At 39.6% G+C, this 24,148-nt stretch overlaps 1 protein-coding gene across 1 annotated transcript in view; it reads left to right on the top strand.

Moving 5' to 3' along the window:
• Nucleotides 1–24,148, top strand: part of GRAMD3 (GRAM domain containing 3) — a 43,570-nt gene that overhangs the window by 11,274 nt on the left and 8,148 nt on the right. The window contains exons 2-9 of the mRNA XM_009321099.1: nucleotides 13,683–13,805; nucleotides 15,906–15,993; nucleotides 16,307–16,373; nucleotides 17,357–17,460; nucleotides 21,477–21,572; nucleotides 22,544–22,615; nucleotides 22,733–22,813; nucleotides 23,512–23,623. Of these exons, the coding sequence (XP_009319374.1) occupies nucleotides 13,683–13,805; nucleotides 15,906–15,993; nucleotides 16,307–16,373; nucleotides 17,357–17,460; nucleotides 21,477–21,572; nucleotides 22,544–22,615; nucleotides 22,733–22,813; nucleotides 23,512–23,623 (743 nt within the window). The remainder of the gene's footprint in view (nucleotides 1–13,682; nucleotides 13,806–15,905; nucleotides 15,994–16,306; nucleotides 16,374–17,356; nucleotides 17,461–21,476; nucleotides 21,573–22,543; nucleotides 22,616–22,732; nucleotides 22,814–23,511; nucleotides 23,624–24,148) is intronic.

Genomic DNA, 24,148 nt, shown 5'->3' with positions numbered 1-24,148 from the left:
TCGCCGTTCTGGGCGTTGGCTTTGGCTTGAAGTTCATAGGGAACAGTCGCCAAGGTGTCTCCGCGTCCAGGCTTAAATGCAGCACGAACACCTCCGCTCAGCCGAGATCTGCGCTCCCCGGGAGGCGGCCGCGAGCACAGCGTTAAACTCCGATGTCGTACTTTTAGGAGCAAGGCATGTAAATATTGCTTCTAGTAATTTCATGCAACAGCATGGAAATCCTTCTCTGTCGTGGCACAGAAATCCAGCAGCTGTGCTTTACCACTTACAGTAACGTGCATGGGTTCCAGTGGGAAGCTGTGATCCTCTCCTCTGGGTGCCAAGAAAACCCAGAACTTTGTTGAAAGTTCAGAAACTTCGATACAGGCAAGATGCAGTAAAATGGGAGTTCAGTCTGACTTCTGTCTCAGACAGAGACAGGACCGGCCACTCCGGCAAAGCAGTGGGCACTCACCTGCCTTGGCATGGTTCCCCACTGCGCTCCTCACCCAGCGCAGCCATACCCATACCAGGCCTCCTGCTTTTTAACCTGAGAGGTATGTAAAAATTGAGCAGGTGAAGAGATCAAAAATACTTAATATTCTTCGGGAGGAAGCGGAGGCCTTGCTGGCTGGTTAAAAGCTTCTTAGGCTAACTGATGGAAGGTAGGGAAGTCAGAGGGCTTCCACTTCCACGGGCAGGAGGACTCCCCACACTCCCCTGAGCTTCCCAGCCTCTGATGGTGGCTGGGGATGTCAGGGGTTAAAGGCTGCATCTCCTGCATTGGTCTTTGGCTTCCTGTGGAGGTCTGAAGTTGTTTAGGTTCTTGTATGCCATGGTACTGACCATCACGTGAAAATCTTGTTGGAATCAAGCAGCTGTCTGATTTCATACCAGGCTCCCAATTCACGTGGGACTTGGCAGTCCCAAGGATGCTGTTTGAGAAGTTAAGCATCCGTGAAAGAAGAAACTAAAAAATCTGGGGCTTTCTCCTCACTTTTTTTTTTTCTTTTGACTTTCTCCTAATCTGGGATGATTCCCCTCTCCAGAGAACTTTTCTTCACAAAGGTTTAATCTTAAACAGCCTCCAGGAGAAAGGAGAACAAGTTACCAGCAACTAGCTCTTTCTCTGGAAAGAAACTCTGAGAAGGTCTGTGGCGTTCTTTTTTTTTTTTTTTTTTTCCCCAACTGTTGTATCCCTGATCTCTAGGCAGGTGTATTCCCAAAGTATGTATCGCAGTGAAATCTGTTGCCAGAAATAACTTGCTTGTTAGAGAGCACTTGGAATCAAAGTGTATTCTGAGTGTCCTTTATCCTGTATGGTGTAGTCACATCAGTGACTTCACATTATAAATGAGACATAATTCCCTGACCTTCTCTAGAGCCTTCTGACTTCAAGCCTTGGGTCGGGATCCCCTACACAGAATTATGCCAATGAACTTCATGAAGTTCTTCAGATATGCAAGGTCTGTATCTGACTTTTCTCTTGAGAACAGGACTAGGAATCCAAGACGGCGTGTAGAAAGCTTGATGTCAGAGACATTGCACGTGCACCAAGGAACTGACCCTCTGTTTTGTCCCCAGGTGTTTCATCTTTCAGTGGTGAATCAGCTACAGTTGTAGAAGTGAGGTCAGTCTTAACCAGTGTGGTAAAGGAGAAGTTTCACTCGCTATGACTCTCCTTCTTTTAGCTGTCAATTTTTGTTGTTCAGTAGAAGGTGGGTGTCATGCAGGGGAAAGCTAGGCAGTCTGTTATGCTGCAAGCTACAGTGTCCAGCAATACTAGCCTGGGCAGCAGGAGGGTGAAAAGACTGGGGTAGGCAAAAAAGTTGAAATGCTTTCTCTTAAAGTAGAAAATTGTTTAAGCATTTGCTGGCTGGAAACAAAGTTGGAATGTATTTGCAGTCCCATTTAACTGGTAGCTGGATCCTTCTGAGAAACCATCATGTTCATTTGACTGTGAGTTAACCTCGGAAACCAAGTAACTTTGGTTTGACTAACGTGAAGCTACAGGGGGGATTGTTCAGCTGAAGAACAAGAAGAGAATCTTAGTTTTGATTCAGTTAGAAGTGAACTCGATAAAAGTTTGATCGCTGAAGATTTGTTTTTAGAAAATTTTGTAAATAAGTGTGTGTGGTTGTGGTGGAGTTTCATTCCCTTCATATACTTCCACGGAACAATATGCAACCAACAGAGCTCATGCTGACCTCTGTTGGAAAAAAATCCTACCAGAGCTATAGAGGCTCAGGGAATCTTTTAGTGTGTTCCAGAGCTCAGGGGAGAGAGATTTATGTAATCTGTACTTCCTGGAGGTATGCTTAAAATGTTGTTCGGTTTAGAGATGGACTTTATAGCTCAATATGCTTCTGCTGCTACCATAAAGGTGTCACTGGGGGATAGGTGCTTCTGAAGGATTGACGCTGTCGAAGTTTTTTGGTTGGTTTTTTTTTTTTTTTGCTGGATTTGGTTGTTTTTCATTATTTCAAGATTAAGATTTGAGAAGATTATGTTTATGTGCCAGTGATTCAGGAAACTTTATACAGAAACAGTTAAGGACATTCATACTGACTTAGAAAATGGGCTTCTTCGGCATGTTTAGCAATAGTTACATCTTTGCAAAGTTTGCAGTATATTTCTGTGGGTTGTACAACCCCAGAGATAACACTCTGGGGAAGATGGGCGCTGTTGTTATGCAGACCCAAAATAGTGATGTGCCAAAAGTTTGTCATTATGTGGAGTTCCTCCTAAGCACATCAAAAGTTCCTGCACAGAAGACACCTTCTGAGTGGTGTTCCCTGACCATTACATCCTGATGCGGCCTCAGACCAAAAAGGAATTAACCCTTGCATTGTATTTAGAGGATATTTAATCTTCTGACTTGAAAGTGGGGCGTGTTATGTTTGTGGTGGCACTGGACCTGCCTCAGAAGTTGTCAGCCCCACTACAGGGACAGCTGGTGGAACAGCTGTGTTGTTGAAAACAGTGTGTGGTACATTAAGAAGAAATGGCAGAGGTCTAATAACAAGCAATTCATATTCCATGTCGGCATCCTTCTGCTTTCACACACACTCGCTTCTGTTGAAGTCAATATAGCATTTTCTGGTTTCCACAGGTAGTATTTGGCCTAGTACCATTAAATCTGTCTATATTAGGGCAACGTGCTGAGTTACCGTATGGTAAGATACCACTAACACTAAGTGGCATATTCTGTCCCCTTATAGTTAACAGCATAAGGTAATGTCCAGTTACTGCATGTAACTTAAAGAAATTAGGAGGCTGGGACTTAAGACTCTGAAAGATATGGAAAGGTTTAGATTTTTTTTTGAGCAAAAATACATTGCAGATACTGGGGAAAATACGCTACTGAAAGCAGAGGAAAATGCTTCCAGGCAAATTACATACTTCTGGGAAAAGAGAGAATGTAATTTTCATGGTTTGTTCGTCTGACGTGTTATGCTGCCATAACAGATGTTTCCTAATAACCGTTTATCAGTTGGTAAGTTAAATACAATTGAGTGACCTGTGCATAATCACAACTCACGTAACTTTTTTTCCTAAACTTTCTTACTTGAGAGAAATACAAAATGCAGAGAAGAAAGGGGAGGTTGTTTATTACTGATTCAAAGTTTTATTTTAGCTTTGATCCAGGTTAACTCCTTTCCAGCAGCCAAATTTCTATTGTTTTTTTTGTGAAGGAAAAAAGACGTAGGTATGTGCCTACATTATTCATGTTCTGTACTTTCAGTATATATAATATATTAACACATATTAAGTATCATATTTTTTAATTCTTCCCTGGTAGTTCTTTCCTGTTTTTATAGTGAAAGTTGTAATGCATGATCTGAAAAGAAGGATAGGCTTGCAAAGTGAAACATTTAAATTTGAGACGTGACAGAAAAGAGGTTTCACATCTGGATGACCTCCATTTGTTCATGATGATGTTTTCTAATAGCTCCTATTTTTATCTTTTTTTCCCTGTCATTCTTACTTTGTTCACTGTATATACATGCTTAAGTTTTAAAAGCAGCTTTTTAAAAATAATTGTGCCGTGTGTAAATGAATCTGAACAGCCTTTTCTTTGTACCAAAGCACCTCATTGGCTAACCTGAAATACTCCCAAATGTGCTGCCTTTACTGGTTATATGCAGTCTGTGAGAAATGCTTGTTAGGCAACATAATACTACAGATAAGCTTTGGGCAGCAGGATTTGTTGCTGCTATTTGACAGGTGATGCATAAACATAGTATCAGAGTATTGTCTTCTTACCACCATCTCCATAAATGTTGCAGTCATGTGGTTAGAAATTATGTGCTTATCTAATGATACTGCTGGGACTAATGATCTTCATGCTTTGTGCATAGCTGTTGCTAAGTCCTTATATGTCCTTTCCAGTTAATGTTTTTAGACTTGTGTTACTGTTATGCCAAAAAGATTCTTGTGTTTGGTCTAGCAATCTTTACAGACTTCTTTTGTCGTTCTTATTTTAACCAAAATTCATGGGTAGCTCTCTGGATCGAGCTAGGCTGATCAGCAAAAGTCCCTTCAAATATTGTTGTCACAGAGCAAATGCTTTCTCTGCAGACAATAGGAATACGTCAGGACAAGTTGTCTTTCCCTGTTTCTCCACTTTTCCTTGAAAAGAAACTTCTTGCTTTATTTAGAAGATCTCTGAGCTACCCAAAATTACAGAGAGATTATGTTTTCCTGCCAGAAAGCTGTAAACAAATAATTAAAACATCCATTTTTCCATAACACAAGGGTCAGTGGGAGCTTCCAGGAGGACATGGGCAACTGCTCCCTGCCAGCCCGCTGCATATGGCCTTTGTCTCCTTTTTGTAAAATGGCGTAGTGTGCTTCTCATGCTGGGGTGATTGTTACAGTAATGGAATTAAGTACTGGGAGGTGGGACGCCTGAATAAAAGGGAGAACCAGGGATTGTAGGGTACGTACAAGGAGAACACAAGTTGCCGCTTCTCAGTTTCCTGGTAACTGAGCTTCAGTGCTGTACTGAAGCATTCACTTCCTTTAACTAAACCTCTACCTGGCACTGACTGGCTTCTGCTTCTGTCCTTGAAAAAAGGCACACTAAGGTGAGGGAGGTTAATAAGCTTCCAGAAATAGTGGCAGGAAATAACATGCAGGTTGCAGATAGGCAGCAGAGAAACTGTGGGGTAGAGGATGTAGAGGCAGACTGAAGCCTTCCTCCTCTGTGGATAGATCGGGGAAGCCTTCAGTTACCTTAGTATGAAACAACAGTTCCTGACATCACCCCAAAAAACAACCATACCTAGGCATGTCCTCTACAAAGATCCATTCCCATACGTGCTTCAGAGGTTTAGCCCTCTGTGAATCTTAGTTTAGGCTGTTTATGAAAGATAGACCACCTAGGTGAAAGACTGTTGATGGTAATTTTGCAGCTACCATTTATGCTACACTAGTTCGAGAAGAGCCATTTAGGTTTGTTCAGCCTTTTTCTGGACAAGAAGGAATGTTACAGTACAAAAATCCAGTAAATAACAAGATTATATATATGCCCATTTGGTTTTGCGAAATTTTACAGTACATGTAAATATGCTATGGCCAGCATAAGAGAGAGTGGGTGTTGCCATGGAGGACAGCGTGTGGACAGTGGAAAGGCTCATACTGAAGAAGGAGGCTTACAGAGCACTCAGCCTCAGTGTCCTGGTGACACAGAAAATAAGAAAAAAATAAAAAGTCAAGCTGGCCCTAGCAGGGATCTGGCCACCACGTGTCATATCTGATTGTAATAAGATTATCTTTTTCCAACACTTTGGAAGGAAAATGATTCCTTATATGCAGTGTCGCAATCAAAGTACTGTTGTGATTAGTGTTGGTTAGACCCATTGTTGGAAGCTAATATTTCCTACTGTGAAATAATAGCTTTTGTATTAGATTATCTACATTATTCTGGTCTTTTCCATGAACACACAGACGGGTCTGTAAGAAAAATGGTAGGTTGCAAAGATAAAAATTCAGCGTTGCCAGACCCTTGGTGAACAGCGAGCCTCCAACAGTGATTTTACTTTGATCTGCTTCTATCCTTGGTGGAAGGTGTGATGCAACAGGGTAGATAGACACAGCTAGATGCTCATTTTCATCTCAGTTAATGTTTTGCATTAGGCCTGTTCTTGCTGGGGAGCCTATAAAAAAGTTGTACTGAGGCATCCCTCGAAATACCTACTTTAAATTTTCTCTGCTCAATTAGTGTTGCCTTTTAAACAGAGAAATCTCATTAATGATTGTGGATTACCTCTTGTCAATGCCAGCTCTCAAAGAAACCACTGCATGATCAAACCCAACCATCTTTCTCCTTGTGTATATCCTGTCTGAAGAACCAAAACTATTTTTTTCCCCCATACATTGATTAAAACACTTCGTGTGCAGCATATTGGGTCATTATTTCTATGCAGCATATTGAGTCATTATTTCTAAAAGTGCCATAAAACAGAAGCTTCTGATCAAGTGATTAGTGGCAGCTTCATTTTTTTATTTTTTTTTTCTTAGGCAGCAGAGAAAGGAATAAAGGTGTTGGTAGGACTGCTCCCAAACCTCTGCTATCATCTCTAACTGTTCTGCATTCTTAATAGCAGTTGTTAATATAATTGCTGGTGTCTGCTTTTTTTTTTCTTTTAATCCTAATTCAGTCTAATGTAACTACTCATTTTTTTTCAAAAACACAATTAATGCTGGAAAACTGGCAGCCAAGTCTTTTATCATGTGGAGGCATGTTGCTCTGGAATTCTTCCTCCAAAAAACAGAGATGTAGCTTCAGGTAATGAGGCCAAACCTTTACGCTTATGCTCTGGTGATCAGGCCTCGTTTGTAAAGATGCTTGTGTTGTTCCAGAGACTGATTAGTGTTGTTTCTGCCTGAGTTACGGAGGAGATCTAATTGATAGATGCTTGTGAGGTCATACTGAACACATGGATTGTGTATAGATGCAGTATTTATCTTTTTTATTGAATTTGGTATAGAACAGTTGGTAGACCTGACACTTCAGTGCCTTTGCCCTCTTTTCTGCACCCTGAACAAGTCATAGATCAGGAATTCTTTTTCCTTTTTCCTGTTACCTCTGGAAGCTAAAGATAAAAATGTGATCTGATACAAGGCTGCACACTTCAGCTTCAGTAGGATTTGTGATCCTGTTTTTTGTCTTGTTCTGGGTTAGAAGAGAAGGTAGGCTAGAACTAGGAGATAGGAAAACCTTTCCCCCTAAAGGCTGCCAGTGAGTTGGAGAATGAAAAGAACACATGCTGCAGTCCAAAGTAAGATGTGAATGAGTGTCTCCCCTAAGGTCTTCTGCTTCACATTTTTTTCAGAAACATGTCTGTCAAGAAGATTTGTGTCGTGTGCTGGATTTGGCCATGCCTATGTTCAGATAAATAGTTGTTGGTCACCCTGCTGAGACTGCATGAAAACTGCGTCATGGGAATCTTGTGGGGTTGAGTGAAGATACATACAAGAGGGCTTTTGCTTTTTGAAGTGGATATCTGAAACGGAAACTCTTGAAAAGACGAGAGCTAAATGGCTTATGTTCCTGTTCGAGTGTTAACTTAATACAATATCTTGTTATAGTGTCTCATGTTTCAGAGCACAGGGAATTCTTCTGTGGTTGTTTTTTTTTCTGTGGAACTTGATAGCAGTCTGGTTTTGATTAGACAGGGAATACAGCCAGTTAATAATAGATGGTATTTAAAGCAGAGAATTTACATACTTGCTGATGACGTCTGTGGTGTCACAGTAATCTTGCTGGTGGCCAAGTGGTAAGGTAGTGTGAAACTTGATCTGGTTATTAAGTGAAATGTCTATTCAGTTGAGGAAAAAAACTGACTTCCTCTGTCCTTAGCAGTGTTGGAGGGGTTTCTGTTCAGTATTAACTCAAAAATTTCATTCATCCTTTTAATAAAGATATAGCAACACGGAGATACAAAACTACTCATATGTATGTCTGTGTTGCTATATCTTTATTACTCCCATATGAGTAGTTTCGTGTTCCAAGAGATAGCTGTGAAGTAGAACACAGTAAATATTTCTGAAATTAATTACCTTGATATATAAAATAAGATTCACAATAAAAAAAAAGTCTTTAGCAATTGGGTTGTTTCCTCTTTCAGTGCTAGCTGACATTGAGATTCCACCTGTGCCTGCAGACCTGTTTCATCCTAGAAATGCATAAACACGTGGTATGTATGCATGTGTGCCCATCCATATGCATATGATATTCAATTAATGTGCAGCTGTATAACTTTGCCTCCATTATGCCGTGTTTGACTGTGATCTCATAAGAAGAGAATTAGCCTGCTCCTTGAACACCCTGAGGTAGTTAAATCTCAGTCTGGTTGATACCTATTCATATTAACAAACTGACCCTTTCCCTCACACAGGGTTTCACATCTCTGCTCCGTCATTAATGCTTTGCAGCTCTCCATCTGCTAGCTGTTTATCTGTCATACAAAAGACATAAGAAATGTCGTACTTCAGAATCAGCTGCTTTACTTCATTCACTATTCAGCCTTAAGTATAGGCTGTGTACTAAGTATATGGAATTATACAAATACCAAATGCATACGTTATGGCTATCCTTAACATCTATTATAGCAGCTGTTAAGCAGCTCTCTGCTCCTTTGTGATGAGGGTTGCTGTAGCTCATTTTCTGCCTGTTTTGATAGTTTTGGAGTCTCAATGGTAGTCAATATTCGGCTTTCCATTTGCACAGTAAAAGTCATACTTGGTCATAGCGTTATTCTGAGGCATGTTTTTTTAGGAGATTTATTTTCTCCCATAAAGAGTGCTGTGTGCCACATAACACTGGAGCATGGCTGTAGAGCTACTGGAGGCATTTTGCCTCTGAGTGACCAGACTTTGTGGAAACAGACAACATCTAAATCCCCGACTTGAGCACTGTTGTTAGTTTATCCAGTACAGAGATCACTCTAATCTGCTATGAAGAGGACAGCAGGAGGGTTTACAATGGAAAAGGTATTTTCTTCAGTCCAGGGGTGAAATAATTCAACTGTGTAAGGTATGAAAGCAAGCTCATCAGATAAGCACTCCGGATTCTGATTACACATCCAAAAAAGGTTTGTTCAGGCTGGTGTGGCTTAGAAAAGATGTTTAGTGGAATGATGGGACATACCTTCTGAGAGAAGATTTAAGACTTAAGACCTTAGGCCTAGCAAAAGGAAGGTTAAGATGTTTGCTCTTTCAGGGTGTCATAGCTGAAGGAAAGCCTGTGCTAAGGAGGAGGCCTCTGGCCTGCAGCATGCTTAGCAGGGTGTCCTTTCAAGCAGTAGCACATTTCATCTTACCCCCTTGCAGTCATCTCTGCTTGGAGCATGTTGCCGGTATGTCTCCTGGACGCTGCCTAGACAAATCTCTTAATCCTGTTCCGTCTCCTCTGCTTTTAAGCATGGCAGAGTCCATCATCTTGATTTGGTTTTGAGCCTCTCCCTTTGGCTTTTAGTTTCTGAAAGAATAACCAGTTCCTTTATTGGAATAGACTTATGTCCGGGAGTAAGAATAGCTTAAGTAACACTATCTCTTAGTATTTGGGCCTTTTGCACTACTTTGATTCCTTTCTCTGACTCACATTAAACCCTAGGGAAATACTGGTTTGGCTACAGTTTTGCAAACAATTGAAGCTGTAGCTAACATCTGGTTATTCAAGACGCCTTTTTCCTCCTGCGTAACTGATCTGGAGTTTGTGGACTGGGGGAGTGGTTTGTCATAACTTATTGTGGCTTCTGAACTTTTTAGACCTGTTATCATGCAGACCAAGTAGCGTGGGTGTCCTTTGGGGCAGATCAGAGGAAGCTTTGTAGAAAGGTTTGTGTGGTTGTGGGGAATTAAGGACAGTAACCACTGTACAGTTCTGGAGTTTCTGATATCTCTTACGTATGCCTGAGAAGTGTTCATGTCTGGTAAGACTATATTGGAGTTGTGAAAGACAATGTTTGTTCTTTAAGGCTCACTTTCCAAACTGTGGCCTATTAGCACATCTCTCACATTATTTCTGTTCAGTGCTTCTTACTGAAACTAGTTTTGAAGGGAACAGGGAAGAAGTTTGTATTTTAGATGACTGTCCTTAATTTTTTTCCTCTTGAAAAATCCCCATTAATGTGACACAGCATAATTTTCACAGGAAGTCTGAATTTTTCACGTCCCGCAGAAGATTAGCACCAAACAAGAAAACCTTTTGAAGTTCAGAAAACTTTCTGCAGTACGAGGAACTTGACACACCTGTCTGTCAGAAAGTTTTTGTTTCACAGAAACCATTCAAATTGGAAGAGATGAAGTTCCTCTGACTTTTAAAATACATTATGAATAATGTACTTCTGAACACTTCATTAGAATGAAACTTAGTCCACTGCCTTGGTTAATGTATTTCATGGCACTTTCCCTATTGTGTGATTTAATCTTGAATTACTCAATTCAGTTATTGGTATATATTTTAAAAAGGAAAAAAAAAAACATTTCTTGCAAAAAGTTGAGTTAAAGTGCTTGCAACTAATGTTTATTTTAACTTGCTTAGATACAAGGTATGATCCCACAGTAAGCGCAAGCCTTGGCTTTGAAAATACTCCCTATGACTGCTGTTCTTTATTTGGAAACTAGAGACAACTTTTTTCTTCCTTTCTTTTAGCGGTTATTTTAAATAGGCTTGGTAGTAGACCAAATACACAATATATGTTCAATTTGAAAAATGTTTCTTTTCTTATCAAAAAAGTCCTGATGTCACAAAGTTTACATGCTTTGCCCTGATATTTGCAGGTACAGTTCACTTACATGCAACTATTGCTAACAGTTGTAGCGAGTATCACTTTATTTCTTAAGTGCACTTGATCCAGTTTCTTTTCATGGATTGCTGGCTTTTGTGCTCTTTTTGCAAATCATTTATGAATCCGGGCTCACACATGAAAATGTAAGGAGTGCTTTAATTTGCTTGTGACTTGATGAACAATATTGTACTGTTTTTAGGTTATACCTGTGATCTTTCCTTCTCCAGAAGGTCAGCTAAGATTCTTCTGATGCTTTAAAGACACCTACCAGGAACTTCGTTGCTGTGTGTAGCTATAGTTACCAGAAGTGTAAGGACAAATCCTTATGTAGTTATTCATTATGTGAAGGGGGCATATGGGAGGTAGGGTAAAAGATAGACATAGCAAGACCATACCAGCTAGTAGGAATACACCCAGTTGCTACTGTCAGTGGCATGTGTTACACGGGTGAGTCTCCTCATGCCTGAGATATTGTGGGGGAAACTCTTGCTGTGTTTGGGTACATTCTCCCTTTTCTCAGCTGCAGAAGACGATCCTGGAGAGGTGACCAGGCTGGCATGAGATAGCTCAGCATTTCCACACACATCAGTCAGCAGGGTTAGCGTGTTGAGATGCCCTAGCTCTCTGCCATCTGAAAGCAGCTAGAGGGGATGAGTTCAGACAGTAGAGGTTCAGGAATAGTAGTGGTTAATAGGGAAGACAGACAGGATAGAACAGGCTCATAGGTTTAACTGCAAAATAGGGATTAATTTATGCATGAGGGAAAAGGGAATATGAGCGTTAAGTAAATAAAGCGTTTAAGAGCAACAAAACATCTAAACATGCTGGCAGGAGTAAGTGAACACTAAAACCTGTGTTATAGGTATTTTTGAAACAAATTTGTAGTATGGAAGTGTGGGTGTGATACAGGCTGCTTTGATCAGTTGATGGCATTGCAGTGTAAGAATAGAAGGCTCCCCAAGGCAATGATGGACACCAGTGAGCCTCCAGGCTCAAGCAACTACATCTTAAAAATACTGCTGTGTCATGTAGTCTTACTCACTTGGGAGTTTCCATGCTGTGCAGCTCTTTTGAAATGCAGGTGTGATTGAACCTGACAATTTTGCCTCACCCTGTTCCTCATCACACTCGTTTCTGGTATTCTCTGGCCTCCCTTGAAGCCCAAGAATTTGAGGAACAGAAAAATTACAGATAGCAAGACTGTGACTAAGACATTTGTAGGATTTGCAGACTTTTGGAACACAAGCTCCCGTATGCTTGCAGGGAGCACCTTGGGTTGGCAGTTCTCTCTACTTACAATCTCAGCATAAAACTGCTTATTTGGGTTTTTTTAGGCAAAAGGTTGGGTTCCGCTTAAAATTCTTGAATTGCCCATTTAATTTTAGTTTATGTTAGCCGAAAATAAAAGCTGGTGCCTTGTGGTCAGGCAGGACAGATCCGAGAGTGAAGCAATGGGGAAACAATTGTTTTTTTCCTTATTGACTTTATTAGTGCTGTAACCCTTTCAAGGATACACAAAGTGTGACTTAGGAAGTGTCAATTCAGTGCCCCTGTGGTGGGGAGTGCTAAGGGTTGAGGAAGGATTAGATACGGGAATAGTTGCTGTATATAAACGTAAGACCCCTTGACAGCAAGTCGCAGCACCAGTAAGGCAGAACTCCATGGCTTTTGTCCTGTGACATAAGCTCTAGTTTAGCTGCAAGGTAGGATACCGCCTCATTAGATTTCAATTAAGATGTTGTGAGTGTATCTTCTGATCTTACTTACCAAAGTGTGATCAAAGCAATGGATCTTTTTATGCCCTTCCTAAAAGAAAATGGAGATTAAATTAGTCTGGGAACCTCTGTCAGCAAAACTTCTGTCTTAGTAGGAAAAGAAACTTTATTGTCAAGACACCCTCGCATGATGGCAGTGGCTGTGTTGTTGCTGTAAAATTGCAGAAATTAAACATTATAATGGAAAGCTTCTGTAAATGGCGTCATTCAGGCCAGTCATTAAATTAATAGGCAACATAGTTTGGCTTTCTTCTTTAATGCTAAGAGCATCCTGTAGTCTTTCTGAGGCTTTAGTCTTCCGAAGGAGGGTGTGTGTATATATTTGTCATGTCTTACTTTAAAGTATTGTCATTCTTCAGACCCAGCTGTTAATGACACCTTTTTTTCTCTAAATTTTCTGAGTTAACATTTTATTACAAAATTATGAAAAGGGAAGCCAGGGAAAGGCTCTGATGGCACATCTCTTAGACCTCAGACTCTAATTCCTTAACATATATTTCTGAGGTAGTGGCATGTGCTGTGAAGGGGCAATGCACTGTGGTGGCAGTGCTGCTTTTGTAAAATAAATCAGCACTTTCGATACTTTGTGAGGACCCTTTATTGTGAAAATCCTGCAGGTGGACTCTCACAGAAGAAGTAAATGACAGGCAAAATAGGACCCAGGTTCCTCTTGCAACATTGGGCCACAAATAATCTGCTAAGCGCTAGATACTGTCATGCAGGATGTTTTTCTCCCAACTTGCCAATCAAATTAATTTCCATTAGTCATCGGGTCTGAGTACTGAACATGGAATGCATTTTTCCTAAATGAGACATTCTCTTTGGAACAGAAGCTAGAGCTACAAATTTTGTAAGCACTGAAATATCTGTGGCAGTGTTTCAATTTTCCTTTCTTCGTTGCTGAAATTCCAGTACTGGAGCTCAGAAATCTGTTCAGATGTATAATACTGTGAAGTCAGTAGATGAAGACTTTTCAGGACCTTAGTATAAAAGATATGTCATAATTTTGTTTTTTAATATGTGCTGTATTGTCAACATGTTGCAGTGGCGTTTGACATCGGTATGAATCCTGCAATACATGTTTCCATCTCTTTTTTTTATTATTATTTTTTTATTTTTCCCTCTGCAGTTCAGATGGAGAAAATGGAACAGATGAAAAAAGAAAGGCAGGAAAATCACCTACTGTGTTGCTGCAGACCCCTACCAGTGAAATGGAATATTTTGATGACCGGAGAAAAGTTGATGTTGCTAGGTAATGTCAGAAATGCTGTCAGTTTTCTTCTAGTCAGATAATCAGAATGGTTACAACCCATTCAAGAAGCTATGCTGAGTAGCAGGATTTATCAGATATCCCAGTTGTGGGTTAGCTTGCACACTATGCAAGTAAACAGGAATCGGAGCCACCTTCCAGGGGTTACTCTGTTACCCGCCACAGGCAGTCACAATAGGGGGAATTTAGACTTCAGGCTAGCTTAGCTTCCCTGTTCTAGGAAAAAATACATCGTACTGTTTGGTGCCACTACTAGTTACATCCCTTTCACATTCAATTTGACAGGCAGTCAAACTGAGCTGCGGTTTGAGTCCTGGGCTGTTCCCAGAACACTTGTACTGGAATATTGATTGTCCATGGTAAAGCTATGACAAAAGTTTTAATTTTGGAGACTGCTGTATATTGCATCAGATTATTGTAAAGTCTCTGCAAAAACAGTCTTCTCCTTTGTTGGAGAACTGGAATGCATTTGAAACTCTTGTAAAAGAAAACTAAAAAATACTAAAATCCCACTTGGAGGGCTTGAATACAAATTTTGCATCCCTTTCACTTTGTCAACTGAGCAGCCAACGCAGAAGTCAGCAGTCAACCTGACACTGTGGTTTTGGTCATAAGGCAGATATTTAAAAAACATCACTTACCTTCTCCTCAAAGATGCTTCAGGAAATTATGTGAAGAAATATGTGATTACTTTTTGTTGTTGTTGTTGCAAACTCTCCTTCCAGTCTTACCTCTCACATACAGTGTAATTGACTGTGTGCTGCTGAGGGGTTAGCGTAAGTTTTTTGTAATGCTCACTCATTTCAGTTTGACCTGTACTTTGCATAGGCACACAAATACATGTACACGTATATTTTAGAGTTTTCTTCTGTGAGGGATCACCTGAGATACGCAGCCAGTCCCCCTGCTATCTAAATCACTCCTGCTGTACAATCTTTTGCCTAAATCCAGCTATATCTCCACTACACTTGGGGGTTCTCTTCCTCTCACCCTTACAGTTTTTATTGGAAATCCTGAACCTCTCAAGTTTAGGAAAGTAAAGAAGACTTATTGTGCAGGATAAGGTGCAATAATGGAAACTTTTGTAGCACCTTTCTTTCCCCATTGAGTCTTTAGCACAACATGTTCTTCGGGTCATTCAGTATAGGAGTCCTGTGTTATGTTTTTCCTTCTGTTCTTCAGTCTGCATCTGAAGGCCTCTAAAAAAAGAGCTACCTTATTTTTATAGCCTGTTGATATGCTTTTGTTCTGTGCTAAATAGCTCTCGGGGATAATGTTCTTCTGTTCCTGATTTATGAAACACTGTTATTGCACCTCTGTTTTTGTTTTTCTGAACAGTCCATGCCATTAATTTCTCCTGTATAAAACAAACAAAACTTATTTTCCCAACCATCTGCAGAGACTTTCCTCTTGTTTTCTGTACTTGTTCTACTCCAGAGTTGTTGGGTTTTTGGTTGGTTTTCTTTTTCCAATATGAATCGCTAGAGCTGTACAGGTACAGCTTCCTATACAACTGGCACTCACAATTCCTTTTCATCTCTAGGATTGCTGTCTATCTTAATGATTTCATTACACTACACAGTTCATAGACATCCTCTGACTTGTAGCACCTATGTTTCTTCTCTGTTGCACTGTCCAAATGTTCTCATGTTTTGTAGTGCCAGTTCATGGCTTTCAGTACACTACCTTGCACTCTCAGCTACTAAGTTTTCCCTTACTTATCTTGCATTAGTAAGTAACATGCTTAGTGATAGTATTTCACATGTTGCCCAGAGACAAATGAACATGGAGCTAAGCACTGTGATACTTCATTAAGTTGTAAAAATGTCTTGAACTTCTTTTTACTTCCTTATAACTAGTAATTTAGCATATTCCTTCTAAATTAAAAGACGACCTGCAGTGAGGGCTGGCATGGTTTAAGAATAAGATATATTCCTCTTTATTGCTGCATAATCCTTGATGAATCAGATAATAGTTACTAAAGGATTAATATGCTTCATGGAAAAGCACATCCTGTTGATAACTTACCAAGACTAATGAACTCAGGCCAACCTCATATGGGATGCCTTTTTAAATCTTCAGGACAAAGAGCAGCACAGATAGTCCACTTCTGACAATGGATATCAAGAGCGACTCTAAGATTGAAAGGAAAAAACGTGCCTCAAATCAGGTAGGGCAGAGGATGGACTTGTTTGTTTATATATAGTGAGAGTAAATACATATCTACCATGAGAGCCCCCTTGTTTAGCAATATTATAGTTCATGGTTGCATAAGGACATAGATTCCTTTTTCATCAGCGTGTTAGAGTCTGGGTAGAGCAGGATACAGACTTAATAGCCACATAGCAAAAATGAGGATTTATTGTAAAACGAGTGGGTAAAATGAGAAGGTATTGGGAGGACAGGAATTAGAATGGGTCACTTGATTGTAAGACTATCTAATAAGCTATGTGTCTCTGGGCGTGGGGCTTTTTGTTTTTTAGCTGAAGGCAAATGCACACTTTCATAAGCTGTTTCTAGATGTTCCCATTGATGAGCCACTGAAGCAAAGTAAGTATTAACTCCCTTGTCATTGCTGGCTGTGGGTATAAGATAATGTTGTTACGCACCAACTGTGGTGATGTGCAAGAAGGACTATCTAAATTTTAAAAACCTTAAACTCCAGCTGCCTAGAGCTACAAGGTCTTCATTTGCATATTTTTGTTGTAATTTTGCAAAACTTAAATTGTCAGGTGTTGGGCATCTTTGGGAATTGTAGCCCGCTTTGCACTTCTTAGCAGAGTAACCTAGTGCAACATTTTTTTGGTATGGAAGCTTCCTTACTAAGCTTCCTTACTTCCGTACTAAATGTTACTATTTAATTGAGACAACTGACTAGCTTGAGTATTTGCTGTTGATGATGCTTTAAGATGTAAAAACACTGGTGCAAGAAGGACTTAAAATGTTTAAAGACCCTACTGTTCTTTGTGGTAGTTATAACAAGTGAATTCTACATAGATATGTGTAACAAATGTTTCTTGAAAGGAATACAAGGAAAGCGGTTCGTGAGTGAGAAATGGTTTGCTCAATGGCTGTGAAGTAAAAGCAGTATTACCTTGCGTGTGTTGTACCTCTGTTGGTCATCTAGTCCAGACAGCTGCTATAGAGCTGAAAGTTTAAAGCTAAAACCTTTCATTAAGCTCTTTACATTTACATAATATAGTTACCTGAAAGCTAGTCAGAAAGTTTATAGGAAGCCAGGTGGTACTCTCTCAGAAAGGGTTCTTGGCTTCTGGGAGCCAGTTGCATGTTGTTATGCATTTCAGTCTTTGTCCTTCAGATATTTTGAGTCTAAACTTAGGCCTGTGAAATCTTCTGAGTTTGTCAGTATTAGTTAAATTTATTGAATATTTCAAGGTTTGACAATATTTACCAAAAGGTATAAACCTAAACATATTATGGCTTTGAAAAAAGATCAAAACAAAAGACAAATTGGTAACAATTGGCTTGGGTTGCGGTGACCTTAAAGATTATAGAGGATCTATCTGTTTCAGGTTTTACCTGTGCTCTGCAGAAAGAAATTCTGTACCAAGGAAAGCTATTCCTTTCTGAAAACTGGATTTGCTTCCATTCCAAGGTTTTTGGTAAAGACACTAAGGTTAGTAAAATCTTTATGTACAGAATAGTAATGCTATCCCTTAACAGTTTATTCATCACCAGAAGCAATGCCCGAAAGTCACTCTAGAACTGGAGCACTATTATTATTATTAAAGATCGAGTCTCTCTCCTAAGGACTTTCTGTCTGAAAAAAATAGATGAAAGGAAAGGATCTGACATGCAGCCGTGAGGGCATTGCCAAGCCCATGTAGCACAAACTGTACAAAAATGTCTCTCTTGGGGTAAGTATGGAAAAGAGGAGGAGGAAGGAAGGATGAAAAGTACAAGGACTACAAGACTGTAGTTGGGGAACTGGAGGGAAGGATCAAACATATTAAGACAATTAAAGAGGAAGAACTAAAACTGGCTTCTGAGTTGAGTGGCAAAGGTCTTTGAGGGATTCTTCTAGCACTTCTTCAGTTCTGCGTAAACAGAGAATGGGGAAAGAAAAACCAGTTTGCTAGGTTTCTCCTTGTGACCCTAGTATGAAGAGCAGAAATGGGACACCAACAGTTGGGAAGATCCTAATTTACAAGATCATCATTTACTCTTTCTCAGTGCAGATATGACCCACCTAAGGCTTGGGCCCCTGCAGTGAATGGTATGCATACAGATAAAAATAAAGCCTTTCCAAAAAGATTTGTGTTCTGGTTCTGTTGATTCAGAGCTTTTGGAGTGGTTTTCTTTGTTTACATAAACTCTGCTTTGTTTTTGAGCTTTTATTGGGAAACAGCTCAATTTGCTGCGAGAGTTTCTTTGGTTTCTTTCTTAAGTACATCCTTGAACAAAGTTCCTGGTTAGATCCAGACCCTTTGTCAGTGAATTGGGTGCTGAAACAAGTTTTGGAGTTGACAGTATCTCATTTCTCTGCTGTTAACCATTTTGATGGAACACCACCTATCTTTGAAATAGTTTTTAAGAAGGTAGAATAGGTTTAAAGAATGCTTACAATTATTAACAACACATTGTTCATAGTGACCTTAGGGATCATTGTGTTTTACTGCCTGGCCCAAGAAGCTGAGTTGTTGTTGATTCCTAGTTAATGGGTTCTGTTAGTCATAGGCAGTACATTAATGCGGATGGTATGTATGTTGGTGAAAGCCATGTGGCACAAACAAGGAGATCAAAATTAACAAATGGTTGGATACTGTCATTCATAATTAGTAACAGCTATCTTGGCAATTAGTTTCTTTAAAATTGAAGCTGCTGTACTAGCAATCTCCTGTTCATCACGAACAAATGGTGGGACAGCTTTCTAAATTCAAGCGAAGCTAAACGTATACAAAAATCTAGTAGGACTCTACCAAGTAGACTAGAAAGACCTGGAAAAAAAGATGCAGAATGATAATGATGTAGTACTGGGAAATTATCTTTGTCAACAGGGTTTTGAATGCAGGAATATATACATATTTATGTATACGATGAAAGGTGAAAACATATTACAAGATAGGGTAGAGTGGACAGTATTTGTAAATGTGGCTATAATGGTAGTCCAAATTATTCAATTCTGGGTCATTGTTTTCAGAAAACATTGCAAGGAAAATGAAGAATGAAGGGGATAGGCCTGATCATTTACTTCCAGCTGTCTTCCCCTACCCCTGTAACACACACTCAAAGCTTTGTTCAGTCACATACAGCATGCACAAGCTTTTAGGAATACCATCAACAAAAAAGCAGTAAAATCAGGGATATAATGAAAAATAATGTAATGGGAGGGGGAGGATGAAATCAAGCTTGACAGGAGGAGGAACCTTCTTAGCAGTCAGATACACTGACAAAGTTTCTAAGACACAAAATCTCTATTGTTTAGAACTTGTAAAACAATTTAAGCTTAGTGATAAAGTGTTTTATTGTGAGAAATAGCAGGTCTACATGTTCTGATAAATTTTTCAACATTAATTCTTCTACCTGCAGAATTTTTTTTATTGAAAGCTTTGGTGGAGGGAATAGCCATGCAAGTCAGGAGATTTGAATCTGCAGTGTAAACACTGTGCATATTCAAAAAAAAAAGATTGCTTCTGCAGGATTGAATAGGCTTTGAAAGACATCATTGTCTTTCCAGGTAGTTCTGTTTTGGATATATATATTGGCCTTGAGTCTTTCTTGGAGCTAAGCATTATCTTATGCATTTTAGCTGCTTTCCAAGTTGCCTACAGGTAAACCTTGTTTCCTGAAATAAGTATTACTCCGGACAGAAATAAAGTACTTTGCCATGATTTTACCATTTTAATCTAATGCTGGGGTAACAGTGCAGTAACCAACTACTTAATCCCACTTAAGTACACTTTAGTCTTGATTACAGTAATGTTATCCATCAAAATAGCATGCAGTAGAATGCCATTAACATCTCTGATTTAAGGTTCTTTGAGGTGAACTGAACCAATTAGAAAACTTCTAAGCTGCTTTTTTTATCATTACTATTAGCAGGATTTCTGCTGAAAAATCTTCTGGTTTGGTTTTGTTTTGCTTTGTTGTTTGTTTGGTTTTGGTTGGTTGTTTTTTTTTTTTTTTAAGTGATGCAGACTCTGTTCTGACTACCTGAGGATTCTGGGTTTTTCCCATCAAACACACATCATAGCTGGTCCCTTCTCCCCACTCCCTGAAAAAGCTGTTTTGAAAAGTGTTGCAAAAACTTTGTTGAACAATGCAATATCCAGTTTAAGAAGAAAAGGTATAGTCGAGGGCCTGTTTGATTACCCCTTTTCAAAAGACATGGCTTCTGAAGCAGCACAAATAGAGCTGGCATGTTAAAAAAAATCAGTAGAACAAATGATGACCAGATTTACAGATTCTTAGATGCAGGCCTGGAACTAAGAATAATTAAAATTATATGCGTTGGGTTGGGTTGCTTTGGTTTTTTCCTGCTAGCACATTTTTTTTAATGAAACTTAAGTACCGACTAAAGAGAGAGTTTCTGGCCCTTAGATGACAAGCAGATACTTGACTAGCCATGCTTAAACAGTGGCTGGCAATCTTGCTCCCAGGCTAATATACACAAATACAGTTTTTGTTACCTGAAACAATTTTGCATTTCATGACTTTGCATTGCTGTTCTGAACAAAAGTTAACAAGGTTTTATGAAATTGTGCACAGAGTAACTTCATTCTCCTTCTGCACTGACGTGTTTTTAATTCAGTGCTGTGATCACTCATTGAACAATCTTGGGACACTTTTAATCTTGCTTCCAAATTTCTCAGGTAGTTGTGACAGTGTGTGCCAAAGGAATTTTTAATAGGAGCTGTATCCTAATCATGTGTATCCAGGATTATTATATTTGCCTAACTCGCTAAGCTCTAGGCTTTTCAACTGAAAGTCAAACCAGGTATTTGGTCCTTTGTAATATGGGGTTTACAAAAAGAGCCCATACAGAATATCTGAAGTGAAATACTCTTAGTAGGCATTAAGCTAATGGGGTTGGATGTAAACACGAAGCAGGAAGGAAAATCGTGAACTTTTCACTGTAAATGTAGACAGTCTGGATGGCAGACACAGGAATCAATTTAAGTAAGTCAGTGGGTGTGTGGGTATTGGATCTTTCAACATTACTGAAGGACAAGCTGTTTACTCAGCTGCTTGTTGCAGGCTAAAGGATCTGTAAGTGGTGAGAAGACTTCTATGTTCATTCTTCAACAAGCCTCTCTTGTCTGATGTGTTTGGAAATGTTTTGTTTCTAAACGAAGAAGCCTAGCTTTAAGACTGGTTTGTCCTGCAGATCTACAGTGAACTAAGCCTGTAGTCTTGTAAGAACCAGAAGGGATCAGGAAAAGAAGACACAAACAAAAGCCTGGATTGGCATCTGATAAATATAGAAGTAAAAATAGTTAAGAAATAGTAATAATCTGAAACCATACCTGTTCAATATGACATATTAGTAATCAGGGATGTAGTGGAGAAATCTTTAATTGAAGAGTGTTGAAGGTCTGGCTTATCACAGTTGGTAGGCTGGCTCCTTGTGAAAGAGTATGCAGATTTGTATGCGCGTTTTGGGACTCTAACACTACATTGATCTTGTTTCAGATTAGTATACCTGTGCTCTCAGTGACACTTTTGAAGAAAACCAAAACTGCCCTTCTTGTGCCAAATGCTCTGATCATAGCAACAGTCACAGATAGGGTAAGTACTGGTAGAGGGCAAAGCTATTGCACTGTGCTTGCTTTCTTTTTCTCTTTTTTTTTTTACTTTTTTTTCCCTTCCCTATTTATTGGCAGTAATATGAGGGATTCTTGAAAGTGCCAAGTGGCCATTTAAACAGTTATAGGAATTGGTCACATGTGGGCACTTACGACCCTGGAGGATCTGGTTTCTTAGGGGATGATTCTAGCTTCTTCTGCCTCCTCTCTTGTGACAGGCAAGGACCGTTTTTATCCCTGTCTTTTTTTTTTTGTTTGGATCTGCAGTAAACAAAGCTACTAGAACTTGGTGAGAAAATAAGAAACAGAATCTCTGGTTGCCACCTGCTCTCTATCATTCCCCATTCTCCAAGACCGCTGTGTAGTAGCACTGGGGGAACTGAAACAGCTGGGTCAGGAAGTGCATGCACAGAGGGTTACCTGCTTTGTTGGCAGCTCTGACAGCATTCTTTCATTTACTTGGGTCTCTTACCTGACCAGCAATACCTTAGATGCACAAAATACAGTTGCTTACAGTGATACTCAGGAGTAGTAATTGCATCAATCAGTAGAAAATGTGATTATCCTACGAGCAGCTTTAGAACCAGCCCATTTTCATTGCACAAATATTTTGTGGATGCAGGAGACTGTACAAAAAATGAGTTATGGTTCGTTGGGTTTTTTTAAAGGGGTAGGTAAAACATAGTATGCAAAGTCTTTTTAAAAAAAAGACCAGGTCTGGACTATGCTCTGGTTCCTGCAGCAGAACGTGGTAACTTTTATGTCCCTGTTCTGTGTTCCTTGTGATTAACCGCAGGTCATAGGCTTAGAAGGAGTGGAGGTTTTTCCTGCTATGTGAAAGTTCTTGAAAATAGTTACTTGATCAGCAAAATCACCTGTCAGTTTTATTTAGATAAAAGGAAGCTTGTACTGTATGCCTTTTTCTCAAACAGTTTTGGAACTTTTGTTTTTCAGTACATGTTTGTCTCCTTACTCTCCAGAGATACCACCTACAAGATATTAAAATCTATCTGTAGGCATCTTGAAGTAAGTACTAACGGGAGTGAAGATGGTATGTAGCTTTGTGTTCATTATTACTGCTTTCCTGCTTTTAAATGCTAGGTTTCTGACTGCGTTCCTTGTTAACACTGCTGCTTTTTTCAGGATACAACCATGGGCAACAGTCCAAATCCCTCTTCTGCAGAAAACAGCTTCACATCTGATCGTCCTACAACTCTGCCCTTGGTAAATGGCTTAGGTGTTTGTTCTTTTGTTGCATTGCACCTTTCATTGCAAGTACTACTTACAATGCCTGAAGAAAGGAAACTGAAGGAAGTCATGACATCTGTGTCTAAAACTTCCATGAGATTTTTAACATTACAAAGCAGTGGGAATGATTAGCATAGGTGTAATTTGATCTGATCACATGCAGTATATATACATGCGTATGCTTTGGATATATGCCAAGGTCTGTATGCTCTACCTATCTCTCTTTAGCAGTCAGGTTTCACAGCGCTCTGTACTGACTTAAAGTTGCTTCTTCCTCTGCCAGTTTTTGAAGTGTTTCTAGTTGCAATCCTTCCTCTGTGAGGCAGTTCAGACATCTGAAAGAGCTGTGTAGCCACGTGTGATGACTAGAGTCTAATTCTAGCAATGCCTGTCCTGGACTTCCCAGTTTGTCTAACTTAACAGTCTCTTTCTTTTGCACACAGGCTTAATCTCTTCACTTAAATGAAGGCAGGGTATGAGGCTTGAATTCTGGTGATCATGTGGGGCTTATTTTGCTAACTTGATCTCAACATTTTGATATCAGAGATTGTTCCTGGTTAAACAGTTTTAAATCTGTAATTGTTAGTTCAGTTTCTAGAGGAAGGTCAGAGGAAATAAGGTCGTTTAGATTTAGAACAAGGCTGAGCTTTCTTGTGACTCTCTCTCCCCATCAGGATTTCAATGAAGACTATTCTGATCTGGATGGAATAGTGCAGCAGCGGAGACAAGAGATGGAGGAGTCCAGCAGCACAGGCTCACAGACCCCAGAGCTGGAATGCTTCCAAGGTGAGTGGGATCGTGGGGCCCCAAGAAAATGAGAATGGCTTAGCTCTCAGTTTTGCCTCTGTAATCACTTTCTGATGTGGAATCTACATTCTCCACAGTTCTGGAGAATTACACAGTTTTTAAGGTCTTTCTCAAGGCCACAATAGCTGCGTTTCCATTATTATATCCCTTTGCAATCCAGACATAGGCAATGACTTGGTCAGCAGTGGATCTGATTTGTCGCTACTGCCTCCAGCTGCTTGTCCGTGTACTGTCTGCTCCCCACATCCCACATCAGTTACGCTAGCAGAGATGCAATGTAGGAGATGTTCCTCCTTTAAAAAAAAAAAGAAGCAAACAAAAACCCCTATTCTAATGGTCATCAAAAAAGTTATTTTTGACATGTGTTTTTGTGGTTTTGTTTTTTTGAACCTTCATTTCATTCTTTGCAGTTATTAAGACACTTGAAGATACTGTCCAAAGTTGTTCTTTCTTAACACTACTGTTTGTAGTCTCATATGCCTCAAGGTCTTCACCTAATTAGCA

The sequence above is a fragment of the Pygoscelis adeliae genome, unplaced genomic scaffold (assembly GCF_000699105.1).
Source record: "Pygoscelis adeliae isolate BGI_AS28 unplaced genomic scaffold, ASM69910v1 Scaffold83, whole genome shotgun sequence".
NCBI classification, from domain to species: Eukaryota; Metazoa; Chordata; class Aves; order Sphenisciformes; family Spheniscidae; genus Pygoscelis; species Pygoscelis adeliae.
Note: the sequence above shows the minus strand (reverse complement) of the source record. Positions and strands in the feature narration are given on the sequence as shown.